The sequence below is a fragment of the Equus caballus genome, chromosome 4 (assembly GCF_041296265.1).
Source record: "Equus caballus isolate H_3958 breed thoroughbred chromosome 4, TB-T2T, whole genome shotgun sequence".
NCBI classification, from domain to species: Eukaryota; Metazoa; Chordata; class Mammalia; order Perissodactyla; family Equidae; genus Equus; species Equus caballus.
This window is the reverse complement of record NC_091687.1, coordinates 44,892,159-44,909,589: the sequence shown is the minus strand read 5'-3', so window position 1 is coordinate 44,909,589 and position 17,431 is coordinate 44,892,159. Positions and strand designations below refer to the sequence as shown.

General features: G+C 38.9%; 1 protein-coding gene across 9 annotated transcripts; it reads right to left on the bottom strand.

Moving 5' to 3' along the window:
* Nucleotides 1-3,101: 3,101 nt before the first annotated feature.
* Nucleotides 3,102-11,609, bottom strand: TAC1 (tachykinin precursor 1). Of its 9 annotated transcripts, none has more exons than XM_023639248.2 (7): nt 11,329-11,526; nt 10,825-10,956; nt 9,680-9,776; nt 9,152-9,196; nt 8,635-8,658; nt 7,049-7,102; nt 3,102-3,708 (listed from the first exon to the last, which is right to left on the bottom strand). In XM_023639248.2, exons 2-7 carry the CDS (start codon nt 10,945-10,947, stop codon nt 3,659-3,661), a joined length of 393 nt encoding a protein of 130 aa, XP_023495016.1. In that variant the 5' UTR covers nt 10,948-10,956; nt 11,329-11,526; the 3' UTR covers nt 3,102-3,658. The 9 variants fall into 9 exon arrangements, with proteins under 9 accessions (XP_023495016.1, XP_023495017.1, XP_014594520.1 ...); XM_023639249.2 differs by having other exon boundaries at nt 11,382-11,513; NM_001434681.1 differs by having other exon boundaries at nt 3,104-3,708; nt 11,360-11,471.
* Between the last annotated feature and the right edge of the window lie 5,822 nt (nt 11,610-17,431).

The following is a 17,431-nucleotide window of genomic DNA, read 5'->3' as shown; positions in this document are numbered from 1 at the left end:
CCGTCAATTCCCTCTTCTGGGGTCAGCACTTTCTTTCATAGCCTTTGCAATTTCCTGCCAGGAATTTACCTGTGCCCTTTCTTTTTTAGGGATCCACATAATTTCTGGTCCATTAAAAGTCCTTACTCTGTTTTTCACAAATACCAATGATTTAGTTCTTTAGAAATATGCCTTTCAAAAAACCATGTATAATGATTTGGTGTTAAAAGGGGAGATTTCAGCATGTGCTCAAGTTGAAATAAGGTATTATTTTTGTTCATTTGTTGGTTTGGATGAGTCCATATGAAACTGTATCCCTGGAGAGTAGAAGTGAGTGTCTAGAGGAGGACTTTTATTTTTTACTCTTTGCATTTCTGTATTTGAAGTTCTGCTTATGAGTTTCTTTTTGATTCAAAATAATGGAGTACTTGATGCATGGGACATCTTCCTTTTCCACCTCCAAATGCGCCCACCGGGTTTCTCCGCCTGCTCCAGTGTACTGTCTGTGCTGCTTGCCAGTGTGGACAACATCCAGGGCTCCGAGCCCTCTGTTTTCCAGCTGGGTTTGTCCAAGGCACAAATGGCAGATCAGAAAGCGGGAGGAGAGTGAGGTTGGGATATTTATTCACTGGCCTCCGTACGCTCTTCCCCTGCCACAAACCTGGTTAACCTGTGTTGGTTCCGTCCTCCTACTGAAGACAACAGCTGCCAGGCAGCCCTTTGCACATAGAGACCCTCACCTCCTTGTCTTGATCCTTCAAGCCTAGGGGTAGCAGTGGCTCCCAAGCCTGGAGAACCACCTTGCATTGCTGGCTTCTGTACATCCTGCCCACAACTTTGTAATTTGTCCCTTTGTTAGATTCTCCTCAAATTCCTCAGCTTGAGTGTCATTGATTTTTGCCCTGGATCTTGAGCAAAACCAAAGCAAAACAAAAAACCAAAGTGATAAAGTATTCAGGTAACTTAACTATATATATTGGTCTTTTTGCTCTTTCATAATAGAATAAAAATATTTAAGAAAAACGTAGGTGAAGAAAACTTATTGTAGTTAAAGCAACTGAGCCACAGAGAGGAAGTCCTAGTAAATATTTCATGAGTACAAACTTAAAGCTGGAGTTTCTCTCCCTTTCCCTGCTCACGCTGTTGCTGGGTTTCTGAGCCTGGAGGGAAAGCAAGCCTGAATGAGGTCTTTACGCAGCACTGTGGGATCATGCTGCAGAGATTTATATGATCTTAGAGAAGGACAGTGCCGTGGGGACCTTCTCATGCAGTGATGAACAGCGTAAAGCACTGTGCAATTTGTGAAACAGCCCTAGATTTAATTTGTGTGGCAACTATTTAAAAAGCACCCCCATGCTGCTGCTTCCTCAGTGTGCCTATATGAAAACATTGCAGTGATTATGATATAGTGCTAAGTTTCTCACTGGAGAAATTCTGAAGAGTAGCTAATAATGGCAATAGGTAACATTCCCAGCATGCTTGCTGTGCACTGCAGAGCTGCTCAGAGCTTCACATGCATCATGTCCCACAGCCTCATCTAAGCTCCACGGTGGATATTCTCCACCTTGTATGATGGTAGTGGATGCCATCATTAGTCCCATTTTACTGATGAGGAAAATAGGCTGGAAAAAGTGAAGGGACTCGCCCATCATCACACAGCCATTAAGTGATGGAGCCAGGGTTCCAACCTGAGCAGTTTGACCCTGAATCCCACCCTCTTATCCACTACATTATTCCTGCTTGTTATAACATTTATGCAGAGATCTATGTGTATACATAATGCAGAACAACTGCTTTGTGCTTAACAACATACCACATATGTTGTTACAAGTCACTAAACACACCATAATGTCTTTTTAAGTGACAGCTTAATATTCAGTTGTATCAATATGCCAATTTGCTTAATCAATCTCATTGTTAAATATTAATTTGCTCTGCATTTCCTCCTAATAATTCCTTTCTAATCGTGACTCTTCTCGTATTATAATCTCTGACCTCAACATTTCCTTGAGCTTCATATGCTCATCTGTAAAATGATGATGATAATAATACTTCTCTCACTGAGTGATTTAATATATATAATGATAGCTATTATGATTATTATTATATATTACAATTATTACTGTTGGGCAGTGGAGCTCTAGATGACTCGGATTTTCTCCATTTTGCTTATCATAATATAATTTGTAATGTTTAAATGTGTAATAAGAAAAATGAGTTTGTTGGAGTCTTTCTTAAACAAATTATTCATTTAAGGATATAAATGTTGAGATATGCTTTAGCTCTCCTGTCCCACAAATGGTTTTAAGATTGACCAACAAGTCTCCAGTGCAGGCTAAACTCGTGAAGTTTTATTTCACCAAACAACGCTTATCCTGAGTTGCTTTTACCACTCCTCAATATTTCACACTCTCTACGCAATCAGAAAATGGCTGCGAGGACATTGGTCAATCCTTCCCCTTACATAAATCCACTAGAGTCTCCCTCTGATCGCTCTGTATTCACTCCTGATGCACATGCTTCAGCAGGAGAGTGTACAGGCGTCAGCGTTCACACACACACACCGTAGAAATGCTGGAAAGGGCTCTTGTCTTCGTTAGGGGGGTGATGCCATATTATCAGCCCCCCACCTTTCTGTATCATCTCCTGATGACCTTTGTGAGAGTTTGGTTTGCTGTCTCAATTCTAGTGAGACTCACACACTGGTGCATTTATACCTGGGCTCCAAGCAGGGCCGAAATGGTCATGTTGCTGATGTTTTACCCAACAAAGAAATAGCCAGTGAAATGCATCTTTAAAATAGATTATTATCCTATTTGTAAAAAGGAATCGTAGGCATATATTAACAGAAGTTAGCCTTTACTCTTCAGATTCCAAAACGTAATTTTTTTCTCTGTGAATGATCTCATGTCAAATAACTGAGCCAAAAAAAAAAAAAAGAAAAATGCGTGCATGTGTGAGAGAGAGACTAAGATTATATTTTAGTCACTTTCCTTAAAAAAGAGAAATTTAGTAGATTTATGTTTCATTATTTAGCAGCCAAAACAGCTTTTAATATATTTCATCTACTAAAAGAAAGGTTACTGATTTGACATAAATATTAGTGAAAGAATAAAACCCAATTCTCAAGACATTTTTTCTTTTATTTAAAATGTTAAATATCACAACACATTATACAATGAAATGAAGACCTTAGAATCACATTAAAACTTTTAAAACATCTCTATATAGTCACAAAACATGAAACATGCTTCGGGGATACAAATGCAGTTTGATACCAAATCTCAGCACATTTTTACCATGAAAACAAATGGAAAAGCACAAGCCTGTCTGTGAGTTTCCTTGCCTGTAGCAGTAGCTAACGTGGCCGCTTCCAAGAAACAAAAATGATTTCTTCCTTTGGAGACCGTAGCATTGACAGGTTTTACAATTTTATTGAATACTGTGCTTTGTTGAGAAATTATCACTGATGTCTACTTCTGAAGGAGTCATCATATTAGAATTATAACAGTTTTAGAACACATATTGGCACAATACGGAAAATAAACACTTTTTCAGTTATCAACTCAAAACAACAATTATTATTAAATAAATAATTATTCCTCATAGCGCTTGTCTCGCTTTACCTATCATGGGCCAGTGACACACACGAAGTTCAATAAATAATACATTAGGTAGTTCATTTACGTCTTCTTTCATAATTCTGCATTGCACTCCTTTCATAAGCCACTGAGAACAAAAAGAAGGTAAAGGGGTTTTTAAGAGGATTCACTGAGGGAGTTAAACAAATAAAGTTCAAGGCATACAGTAATTTATTTTAAACTCATAATGACTTTTTTCCCTCCATGGAAGTATTTCTAAGAGCTTTATTTGCACATCTTCCAATCTTGATTCAGTTTTTATCCTTACTGGAAGTGATATAACCACAGAATTCTTGGTTATTTTGGTCATACATCAAACACTTGGTACCCCAAAGCATATTTCCATAATACATTCCAACATTGATTCTCAACAGCTTTCTCAAGCAATGGTAGACACCCATGGTGATTTTTAGAAAGGACAATGCCTAAAGTAACCAGGAATAGTGGTAGGATGAAACGTGGGACTTTTATTCTAGGACAGAGTCAAAAAACTACAGGCCATGAGCCAAATCCAGCCCACTATTTTTTCTTGTAAATAATGTTTTATTGGGACATGGCCACACACATTCATTTATGTATTATGTGTGGCTACATTAGCATTAAAATGGCAGATGTGAGTAGTTTTAACAGACACTGCAAGGCTCACAAAGTCTGAAATATTTACTGTCTGGCTCTTTACAAAAAAAGTTTGCTGATTCCTGTTATAGGGGTACCTATTGGTGTGAGGGTCTCTTCCTATCTTGTGGATACTTTACAATGATGGGTTGTCCCTGAGACTAAAAATAACCTCACTGTCTGTAGGTAAGGCAATTGTGCCATCTAAAGACAACACAGTTTGACTTACCTTCTAGCACCCTAATGGCCTGTGAAAGATTAATCAGTGCTTTCAAAGGTACTTAACATATAGCAAGCAAGTAATTTAAGTACTTTTCCTATCTGGACAAAAAAAAGTCAAAATTATGTTATATTATTTTGTAGTGTAGTGTATTGTATTGTAAACAATTTCAAAGGGGTCTGTAACCACAAAAGGGTAAGGATCAGACTGTTGTGATCAAGATACTTAAGTATATTTTTCATCATTTTAGCTAATACTTCATACACTTAGATTTACGTTACAGTGAAACTACTCTGCTCTTTAAAATTCAGTATGCTCTGTATAAAATACTGCATTTAAATAGAAATAGTAGAAAGAACTGTGAAAGATAGGTAGGAATCATAGGTGCCACTGTAAACAATGTTCTCAGTGAGAGGACGTGTTGAGAGAGAAGGTAGGTAAAGGATCCAGTGTTACCACTTTCCCCTTTCACCACTGAGCAGATGATCTTTAGCATCCATACGCCCTTAAGTGAGGTTAACAATAAGCTGAACGTTTAATGTCAATCATGGATGCGCTTCTGGTGTGGAACAGTTGGAACTTCCAACTGGGCGGTCCTGAAGGAAGGCAACAGTCCGTTTCTCATCTTGGTATTTTTATATTAGGAGGAGGATGACTAGCACAAGTTCAGTTCCTGACAAGCTTTAGGTAATATGATTCTGTTCCTCAGAGAAGTGAGGTGAATGCTAATGTAACTAACCAAAGACAGATCAGTGATTTAGCTGGAGCACAATGTCCTCTGAACTGGAAGCAGAGTTTCTTATCTGGTCCTTGAACCCTCTGAAACTGTATGTGAATTTTTGTGTGTATGAGCTGATGAAGGTTTCTCTGGGAAGAGGGTTTCTAGATTTCTCAGACTGTCAAAGGGATCTGTGACTGTAAAAGGCAAGGATCAGAGGGCTGTAGAAGACTATGATAACCTTGCCTCAACTGACTATCGAAAAGATCTCTGATTGAGCATAGATTACATTTTCTGCCCATTTTTTTTTTATATTTTCTTAACTAAAATGGAGAAGTAAAGATTTAGTCTCAAATTGATCCTGATTCTTTATAGTAATTTTATTTATTATCTATAATTATATTATTTCTTTAAGTATATTTAATAGCATATCTACATTATTTATAAAGTTAAGCCTGTTCTGAAACCCGTATCAATTCTGGAAAGAGAAAGTTGATGACAAATATGATTATCAAGAAAACCACAGTTATATACGGCTAATGATACTTCTGACATAAGTAAAGCCAGCGTGGTTTAGATTTATATTCCATTTCCAAAAGTGGGAAGAGGATACATAGTAATAAAACAATTTTAAGTTTTTCATTTAAAACTTCATTTAAGTTTTTCAACAACTCATTTCATTCATGGGTAACTTTAAAATTTAAACTTGAGCAGTCTCAAAATTACTGATGAAGAAATACATATATAGTATATAAATATGGAAGGTACAGAACCAACATAAATACTAGGATAGATGTTTTTTGCATGACTTTTCCAGATAATTAAGCCAGCACATCCTAGTTATAGATTTTCTAGAAACGTAATATACTCTAAATGGATGAGATAGCTACTGATTACTTTCTAAATAATCACATGATTAGTATTTTAATTCTATTTTCACTGAAGGTAAAATAAAGAGAATTTGAATAGCTTTTCCTTGAAATCTAAACTAAGCACTATAATGCCTAAACGTGCTTAGCAAAAAAATCAGTCTCTATGAAAATGATACAGCGGTTATTTAACCTTGAAAATAGTGTGATGAATGAGTTAAGAAATAAGAGTTTTCAGACATATGTATGTGGCATTTACATAGAAGACAGAAACTAAAGGGAAGAAAGCTAACATGCAGCCTTTATATCAAATGAAAGAGTCGTTCAGAATTAAAATGGGTTATGTGGAGAATTGTGGCATCCTTTCTCTCTAAGGGTTTTACGGCCAGAACTAATTATAACCCTCCAGGATGCTTTGATTGTGCTCCTTTTTGAAAGCATTGGAATGCACTATATTACTATCATGCTTTCAAACATCCAACAGGATGTTTAGAGTTTGAGCTTCTATAACTTCATGAAAAGTACATGATTTGGAGAAATGGATTTGGGTTTTTTTGTTTATGTACATATTTTTGTGTTGGAAGACTGCCAGATGTAAGGTCTTGTAAGACTTTCAAATTACCTTGGTAACAAGTTAAAATTTGATCTTATTTCCCATATAGCCTCCTCCCCTTAGTTCAGTTCATTTAACATGTGGCTTATTTAGCAGATTTAAGGGAAAAAATATTAGACTAGCCCGAAGATTCAGCTTAGGTAATGATTAAATGGGGCAGACACTGGTAAGGCTGGTGGTTTGAGAAAGACAGATTGATATTGTGGTTACATTAGCTTAATCAACTGTAAATCCATTCTTGGATTTATTTATTGCAATTAGATTTTTTTCACCATAAATACTCATTTTAAATTTATCATTCCTTTTTAATACTTTGAAAACTATGCCTTAGAAAGAAAATAATACAAGTAGATTTAAGATACTGTCTATTTTCAGTCATTACTTTATACATACCAGAATTTAAAGCTCTTTTGCCCATTAGTCCAACAAAGGAATCTGTTTTATGCCCTGGAAAAATACATTTAGGGGTATTTTAATATGTATATCTTGAGGAAATAAACTGTTATAACTAGTACCAAAAAAAAGCAAGCTTCCGAATATATTCCCATTTAATAAATATATATCTACTTCAAGTTTTGGTGAGCCTGAAGAAATGCAGACTCCTAAAAAGTCTTATAATTAACACGGAAACAATACAATGAAAGCACTTCCTCAATTCTATATCTAGATATTAGCAAGTATCCTTTATTCATATTATATTTTATCTGTTTATAAAGTTTTATATATTGTTGCTATTGAAGCTACCTTTGACTTTTAGGGAGTCAGTGTCGCATTTGTGTGACAGAGAAATAGCCAAGCTTATTTCCTCATGTTACTAAGTATGTTGTATTTCTCAAGAACTCAACCTTAGTTAAGTCAGATTCCTATACCTGATAATTAGAGACTTCTAAAAGGTCATTATTTCTATTCTATTGGATTTAAAAAAAATACTCCTTTTGGAAAAGTGTGTTAGTTTTGACATTAATAGAATGCATTTATTTTTATTGCATAGAATTTTCTGCACAGAATTCCCTTATAAGTCAAATCTGTTGAAACTAAGTATAAATGACATTTATTTTCAAAGATGAAGCCTTTGGCAAGGTTATTACTTTAACTGTATTGGGAGAATGTCTCTTGGTTTACACTGTTATTAGTTGAAAATAAGGCTGCCATCTTAATGCGGCATACTCTGCCACCCAGTGAACCAAAATCCAAATCAGAGTAAGTAAGTGGACAGTATAATTAAGATGGACCCCAGGGACTTCCTGTCAACTCTGGTTCCATTAACTGGGATCTAACGACCATCAAGTGCCACAATTCTGCCTTCTTCACTGCCCTAAGAAATGTTTCACTGTGTTTTGATAGATTGAGGTTTCCCATTCAATTATAGAATCAAAAAACTACATTTCTATCTATATTTACCTTTAATAAAGATTCTCTATTCAAACATTTGCTCAAGCCTCTTAATTGGCTGCTGGATTACCCTAATAAGTGCTGTCATTACAAGATCCATCATACTAAAATGACTTAGAAGATACCTGTAAATGCCTTTTTGTTTTTGTTTTGCAGCGGAAGTGGTGGTGGAGGGGGTGGGGAGAGAAATGTGTGGTGGATTTCTACCTCTAGAACTGAAATTCTTCTCTAAAACTAACAATTTATAGGAGCTAAAGGATTTCTTTCTTTTTTTAGCAGCTTAAAACAGCAACAAATACTTAATATCTCACAGTTTCTGTGTGTCAGGAATTTCGCAACAGTTTAGCTGGGAGTTAAAGGATTTTTAACATCACGTATTCTTTTCATAAGTATGCCACGTCTCAACGATAGAGCTTTAAACGATCGCGATCTGGATGTAATAGGAGCCTCCTTCATTCTTATATTGTCTTAACTAAAAATATGAGGTCCTAAGTTATAATAGAAAATAAGATCAGATATTATATAACGTGGGATTCAATCTAATTTACATTTGCATTTGATAAATGTCACAATAATTTTGAACTTACTTTTATGAGAGATCTGGCCATGTCCTGGAAGAAAGAAAGATAAAATGAGCAAAGAATAAATTTGTTTTAAAGAAATTACAGTATATCTTTAAAAGAGAACTATAAAATAAATTGATTTTTAAAATACGTGATATTCCCATTCATGTACTATCCCGAGGAATACAGCAGAACCACAAATGCTAACCAAATTATTAATAATATAAACAAAATATTTTAACAAACAAAAGGAATACTTTTGAAGTGCTTTCTATGGGTCACAGATTCAAATGCAGGCCCAGGAGACTGCTCCTGAGGCCTGTGAAGTACTGTTGGGCCATACCACCTCTCTGTTTTCTTACAAGAAACACATCTTCAAGAAGGGCCACCCATTTGATGCTCAGGAGAGAGACAGATGCAAATCTGTCTCTTTATTAAACAAGCATAATCAAGAATCCATATTTCAGCCCATAAAAGACTTTCTTCACTTTCCTACATGTGCATTCACAATAGTAAAATAAAGATTCATAGAAATGTTTACCATAAAGAGCCTTTAACAGGGCCACTTGTTTTTCAATTGAGGAATCTGACAAGAGACGAATTGACATTAACTATTTACACGTTCCACTGATGGTGTGATAAATTCAAGGTAACGAGTATTTCTGCCACGACACCGGGCAGCTAAGTCTGTTCTAACCCCAGCGGTCTATAATTAGCTTCCGCATGCACTTCGCCCATTCCCAGAACCACCCTCTGGAGGCCCCTTGCTTTCTCCTCCTCTGTTAGTTTGGATCTTTAGTAAGGGAGCATTTAGCTAAGGTCGGTTCCTGTTCTTGGTGGTTTGGGTCTCTAACACTGTGCAGTACGTGAAACGGCTCTCTCCCTCCCTCCGCGGACATGTGCGTGTGTTAGTGAGCTGCGGCCCAGAGTCGCGCCCGGGGAGTAACACCCATTTTAGGGGTGGAAATCTCTACTCAGAGGGCAAGAGAGACTGGGTGCTCTGAGAACGAGCGAGCAGACAGGCCAGGGTGCCCGGAGACACATAGAGAGGGATAGCTGCCCATCTCACCAGCATCCCGTTTGCCCATTAATCCGAAGAACTGCTGAGGCTTGGGTCTCCGGGCGATTCTCTGCAGAAGATGCTCAAAGGGCTCGGGCAGCTCCTCCTGGAGGACAGACGTACGGACAAACCGGCGTGTAGGCAACCAGTGCGAGGCTCCCAGAACCCCGAGTCATTCCGATGGTGCGCTCCAACCCTAGGCGAACCTCGGCTGCAGGCAGTGAGGCCCCCGGGCCAGGGCCGGGAAGCTGGCTCCGCAGGGAGGCAAGAGGAGGCCAGGCTTTCCCTCGGCGAGACTGAGTAGGGTCCAGGCCGGCGCGCTCCCTTTCTCCACCCCTCCTAGCGCCAACTCCTGTCCAGCTCCGCCGCCTCCCTCAAGCCCTGCCCTTGCGAGTCAGCAGGAGGAGCAGCGCCTCAGAGCCCTGCGCGCTTTCCACTCTTTCCTCCCAGCGAGGAGACCCTCTGCCATGAAGCTACCTGACTTTGTCTCGACTCTGGCTCTGGCTTTGGAAACGCCTCACTGCCCTAAATGCACACAGGTGTGTGTCGGGTGGAGATGAGTGACAACGCTTTAAAGCGACCTGCACGGGGCGACTTTTACTGTTCCCGCTAGGCGCGCTCCCTTGCACCAATAGCCTGTGAGCCATGTAAAGGTCAGGCCCGTACAATGTGGAAGCGGGAAGTTACTTCCCGCCCACCTAAGCCCCTCTAAGCCTCTAGCAGCTCATCCCTTGCCCCGACTGCCGCCTGCGTCCAGCGCGCCCGCCTCTGCCCCTGCCCAGCGTTTCCAATCGCCGGGTCCTAGCAGCTGGACTGGAGTTCCCGAAATCCCGTTACCCGGGGACGAAACCTTGTGAGGTTTCCAGCCTTATGAGAATCCCGGGCTCGTCAGGGAGTGCATCATTCCTCCAGGGAGTTCCCGAGACCCGACGGTGCAGCCCTCGGGAGGAAACTTGGATGGTGGGCACAAAATCTCGCGCGGAACCCAGCGGATGGCATTCCTTTACACGCCGGCCTCACTCCCCCGCGCGCCTCCACCGCCTCTGGTCGCGGTCGCGGTGCCCTCCAGGCTAACTAGGAGCTATCGCGGGGGGAAAGCGACAGCTCCTGAGCCCAGGAAGAAGGGAGCGGGCCGTCTGGGGCCCGGGTCTCACCTTGATCTGGTCGCTGTCGGACCAGTCGGACCAATAATTCAGATCATCGTTGGCTCCGATTTCTTCTGCCAACAGTTGAGTAGAGACGAGAAAAATGACTGCCAAGGCCACGAGGATTTTCATGTTGGATTTCTGGGAAGAGTAGGGAGAAGAGCCGGAGGAGAGAAAAATATATATATTAGGGGTGGCTATCCAAGAATTGAGGGAGCAGAATTTTCAGTCCCACAAAAGAACTCAGGGTCCCCTGAACCAAGATAAAAAGCCTGAGGGCTGAAGTCCTGCCTGTGCCCCTTAGGAAAGAGAATCATGCCCCAAAGCTTCTCAAATCCCCTTCTCCTTGCATCCCAACTCCCCCAGCTCCCAACCCACCGATCCACACCTTCAAACCAGGAGCCTCTGCAGGTAGAAGACAAAGAGGGACACTGGCATTTGTGATACCCATCTCCCCGCTGTCCCCCCACTGTCTCTCGCCCGAGCGGCCCATCCAGCGCCACCAGCAGCCACCTGGGAGCGATGCGCGGCGCGGAAAGCCCACCTGGCCCGGCGTAGGCACTCACTGCGGCGGACAGGCCCGCGGGGTTCCTCCGGCCGGTCTGAGCGCACGCGGGGCGCTCCGCACTCTCGGTCGCCGCGGCGGTGGAGCGGAGGTCGCAGCGCGCTCTTTTGCCTGCACAGCTCCGCTCGGTATTTATCCGAAGCTCGACGAGCCTCGAGACCCACGTGACACGCTCCCCACGCGACTTTCTCCTCAATATTTAATTAGCCGCCTCCTTTCGCTTGCGTCTGATTGAGAGTTTCCGAGACGGTAACCCGTCGGTGCCCACAACATCTGGACCCAATTGGCTTCGAAATGACGCAAATTTAGGAAATTCAAGATCTCGCCATCCAATCCCGAGCGGCCAGTCTTCTTCCGTCTGCAGATCTGACGCCCCCTCCCCTCTCCTTCTTCCGAACGGGGTTCCATGACACCTGAGATTACTCATCAAAATGGAGCGAAGTGACTCATTCCTCGGACTTCGGCAACTTTTCTGCCCCTTGAGACGTCAGGATAAGTTGCACTTTTAAGGATGGCCAAATAACTTCAGGTATTAAGATACTGTCGTCGGAAATCACGCTAAGAAAGGAGTACTTCAAGTGGGGAGGCAGGCATGTTTTTCCTTCTATTTCCATTTGCAGAGTGTCTTAAGTGTTTCTGAGATATAGCGTCTTTCAATGAGCAGAACATCCTTCTCCCAAATCAGCTAGAATGCTGGCGTTTCTTCAGCTTTACAAAAGGATTTTCAGTCCCATAGTATTTCAGACGATGGCAGCAGATTTATTGTACGTTTTGGAGAAAAGAGAATTTAAACGTGACATTGCACGTAGAACTTTTATATCAGTGTCTTTCTAGGATATCTTCTGTTCCAAGCTTGCTAAGCCCTCTTCTTTACCACATCCGGGAGCAGGGCTTGGCGGAGGACGTTTTCGCTTCTCTCCTACCCTTTCTCGCTGCAGATTGAGAAAGCGGCTAGGGGGTGTACAGGATCCTTACCGGGTGTCGTTAAAGGACTGTACAGATCATTCATAGATTTCTCCTGTGAATGAAAATAAGTGTAGTGAAGATGCTAATTGGGTGGTCAGTAACAATGCGAAACTATTAGACAACCGCTGTATAGAAATCACAGATTTCCATGAGCCCATGTTTGTCTTGCAGATACATTTCTTTCATCTCTAAGTGAATCAAATGACTTTGTATCTCGGGTGGAGTTTTCCTCTCTTTACTTAGTAAGTATTATATTTTTCAATTAATTCTGATGTTTTTAGCATAGTGCATAAAAGAAATAATTTTTTGCAATTCATTTAAACTAGTAATTTTTTCCTCTAGTATTTGTCGTTCTTTCTTAAATAACCCTGAATTTTGAAGTTCCCATGTATCTATCTCATTCCTTGAGGCCTAGCCTCCCAACGTGAGGCATTCTATTCTTTGTTTTTATAACTTTTTATATGAAAAATTATAAATATGTACAAAAGCAGAAAATCATCCCTTGAAAAAATTTGCAAGTTTCACCTACAAACCCTTATTTCCCCTCCACTCAGATTACTTCAAAGCAAATCCCAGACATCATTTCAACTGTAAATATTTCATTATGTCCGTATAAATGGTAAGGATTATTTAAAGTAAAAACAGAACTACATCATTATTCCACCTAAAAACAACATAAGGTATTTTTTTACCACATTAAATATCCAGTCAATATTCAAATATTCCTCATTGTTTCAGAAACTCCTCCCTCATACAGTTTGCTAGTTGGAATCAGAATTGTAATGAAGTCTATGCAATGCAAAAAGTTTCGTCCATCTCTTAAATCTCCCCTAATCTAGTTTTTTCTCGATTTCGCTTGCAGTTTGTGAACAAAACTGGTCAGTAAAGTGTACTAGATTCCAATCATTTCCTAAGGGTTTCTTTTAACATGTTCCTCTGTCCTGCCCGTTTCCTGTTAATTGGTAGTTGTATGGGGAAGCTTAATCAGGAGTGAGTTTGGTTTTCCTGACAAGGATACTTTACCTGTGTTGTTAGGAAGCACATGATATCTGTTCGTTTCTCTTTTTGAGATGTTGGCAGCCACTGATGATCATTTTCTAGATCCCTTAATTCGTTAGTACTTTCAAAATAGTGTCATGCTAATTTTATCATTCATTCTTTGTTTATAATCTGGACTATTTCTTCCATATAAAGAGAAACCTTTTCGTCAACAGCTATTTAGTTCCTCCAAGACATAGTTAACAGGAAAGATGGGATAAGTGCTTGATTACATTGCTTTACTAATTTTAAAAATAACGAGCTGGTATATGGCCTTTACTCCCATATTTAGGATTATTATGGCTTCATGGATTTAAACACATTTGAAGTATTTTAACCCTTCAAAGAAGGATAGAAGCAGGCCTTCTTGGTGCTCAAATTTTCTCATTTCTTGGCCAGCAGATGACTTTTCCAATTGGCTCCTGAGACATTTGATACCCCTTAAATTGGCTTTAATGGCGTTCTTGGTTTTTGGTATGACAAGATATTCCAGGTTTAAGTTGCGTATTTCCTGCCCCAGACCTGCAAACTGCATTTAGGGAGCTCTTGTTTCCTTTGAATTAGAAATGATAATTAGAGATCATAATCTGGGCATTATGGGTGCACATTGCTACTGAGGTCTTCATTGTTTCAAGACCTTTTCAATGAATAGAACTGAAAATGTGTGTGTGTGTGCTTGTAAAATTGTGAATGTGTACTGACACTTTTTATTCAAACCAGCATACTATAGGAACTTTCCTTGACCTCTTCTGTCTTCCATCCTTGATCTCTTGCATCTTTTCTTCCTTAACAAAAAATCCCAGTTCTCAGTGACATCAACATGATGACTCATTTGCTTTATCCCAGTAATGCCAACACAACATCAACAATATGATTATTGGAAACAGTTTAACAGTTTTTATTTGCAATCTTTAGGATATATCACACTAGGTATGTTCAGTCAACTTACTGTGTTTTAAAGTTGCTTTAAAAGTTCTTCTCTGTGTGGTTATGCTACCAACTTTTATACACATGGGTTCGTTTGCTCATTTTCCTCTTGAGTTTTAGGAGTTACTTTTTAAATTTAATTTAACTTTAGAATTATGTAAAATACATAGTTTCAAACTCAAATATTCAAAACATAATGCATTCGAAGAAGTGTAGTTTCAATCGCTGTCTCTTACCCTCTTCTCTCTAGTAACCATTTCTTTTTAGGTTTCTAGTTTATCCTTCTATTGTTATTGTTGTTATTTTAATATAAGCAAATACATATTCATATCCTTCTCTGCTTTATAAAATTTTGTACTTAAATGGAGCATTTTAGATTTTTTTTTCGGTCTTCCAGTTGCTGATGTGGTTTATGAGGTAACAATGAAGACAGTTATTTCACAGTTTCTTCCTTTAGCCCAATGGAACCAGTGTATATAACTCTGCTCAGATACCATTTGTTGTAAATGTGCCATGGTACATAAAATAAAGGCTGTTTCATAGAATTTCAGTAATGAGATAAAGAAACTGATCAAAAAATACCTCTCTTACTTTTTCCAGTCATTCTTTAATTGCTAACAGTGCTCCTAGTAAGATCACGCACTTCCTGACACACTTTCTCCTTGAACATTGCAGGCTTTGGGATGTTTATATAGTTTGTTTTATTTGGGATATTTATACTCATTTGTTTCATTTCCTAGAACATCAAATTTGTTAAAATATACATATTAATAAAATACATATACATGAAAGTAGAATGGTGAAAAAGTAAGTAATTAATAAATCAGCTTTGTTTGTAAATTAAAAACCTGAAGAAAACTACGAAGACAAAATTGCTATCTTCATTTTCTCATAACCCAGAATGAACCAATGTTAACATCTTGATAGACTGCTTACAATTTTTAAAGGGAAAAATGTCATTGTTTTTGTAAAATAAGACATACTTATAAAAAATAAAGCAATGAAGAAAAGTACAGTTATGTGTTGTTTAAAAGATTACTCCAAACTCAGAAATTGCCTCCCTTAACTTTAAGAGAACATCATTGTGAATATCTTTCTATGCATATTATTCAGTTAGAATAATAGAGCAATAGACAAATAAAAGTTATAAAAATAGGATGAGACCCTTGGAAGTATTTTTAAGGAAAGATAGTTATTTATATTTTATTTGACTTTAATAGAAGAAAAACAAAAGTGAAAAATGTTTCTTCACCACAAGATATTTTTTCCATAAAAGAGCCCATTAATGCATTCCTAAAACAAGATTTAGGAATAAACATTAAGAGGCTAGCATGTAACATATAAAAAAAATAGATATTTAGACAATATCTATTTATTCCCTGTTTCGAAAGATGAGATCTTTTAAACTTCCTCCCATCTCCCCTTCCCCGCTCCCAATTTTTGCAGTTATATGATTATTTTAACGTTATGCAGGTTTATAAATTCACAGTGAATTTTGCTACCATACTTTCAATAGTTGTCTACTATTCATTCTATGTTTAAACAGATTCATTGTTCACCACTAGTCCTTTTAATCTAGCTTTGCCATTCTCGAGTTTTTTTAATCATCTCTTATTTGGCTGGATGTCATTGTCAAGCAAATTTTTCTTCCTCCCGAAGAAATCATACATATTTCATTCCCTGAGTTCTTTCATGCTAGCAAATGTCTCTCAGTGGCTTCTATGCTCAAATGACATCTTGATCAGTTACAATATTTTAAAATTAAATTTCATTTTTCTCAGTGCTTTATGGACATTGCTCCTTTGGTGGAATTGAGTGCTGTGGAGAATTCTGAGGTGGGATTGTTTTTCCCCCTGCTTGAATGAGATTTGCTGTTTTGCTCCAATATCTGAGGAATTCTTTGTTTATACTTGATACTCAGTAGTTCCATCAGGATGTGTCTTGTTATTGATCATCCTACATCTAATTATCTTGAAGTGTCATGAAGTGTTTTTGCTTTGGAAATTATTCTCTTTCTTCATTTTAGGGAAATTCTATTGTTTTTGTCTTTGAATGTATCTTTGAAATGGAAATTCCACTTTGAGAATATTATGGTCTTTTTCTCTGGATCATAACATATTTTAATATATATAAAATATTGTAGGGGCTGGCCCAGTGGTGCAGGGGTTAAGTGCGCACGTTCCACTTTGGCAGCCCGGGGTTGGCCGGTTCAGATCCTGGGTGCTGACGTGGCACCACTTGGCAAGCCATGCTGTGGTAGGCGTCCCACACATAAAGTAGAGGAAGATGGGCATGGATGTTCACTCAGGGCCAGTCTTCCTCAGCAAAAAGAGGATGATTGGCAGCAGATGTTAGCTCAGGGCTAATCTTCCTCAAAAAAAAAATTGTAATATATATGGTATCATTCTATAATACTTTTCCAGCTTTCTTTAATTCTTTGCCCTTTTCATCTTCATTCACTTAGATTATTTTAACTCCTTCCTTCCCTTCTTTGTGTCAGTATTTCACTTTTGTGTCAGTAATTCATCTTGCTGTTTCTAATTGACTTATTTCCATAATCATGTTGCAGAGTCCCCAATTTGTTCTCATAGACAAGTCATTTCCTTTTTCATCTCATTTAATTGCTTTATTGTTTTATTGATATGCGCTTATTTTATTGAATTCATGTTCTTATTAAGATGTTCTTAGTATGAAGTAATTAAGGGAATTTCCTTCTGTTTCCTGAGTTATGTTTTATTTTAGTTCAGTGGTAAAATGCATGAGTTTTGAGCAAGTGCTACCAATTTTAATACTGGCTTAGCCACTTGCTAGCCGTGTGGCCTTGAACAAATTACTTAAGCACCGTCTGCCTCCATTTTCTAATCTGTCAAATAATAACTGTTACTTACCTCATAAGGTTGCTGTGGGGATTAAATGAGCAAACGCATGTGAAGTGTAAAGAACAGTGCCTAGCATATGCAGTGAACGTCAACTGTTCTGCTTCTAGGTGGCTCCCTTTGTGTATATGTATCTCTGTGTGTTAATGGTTAATTTTGTGTGTCAACCTGGGGCCAGGCTATGTTGCCTAGTTGTTGGGTCAAACACCAGTCTGGAAGTTGCCGTGAAGATTTCTTTTTGGAT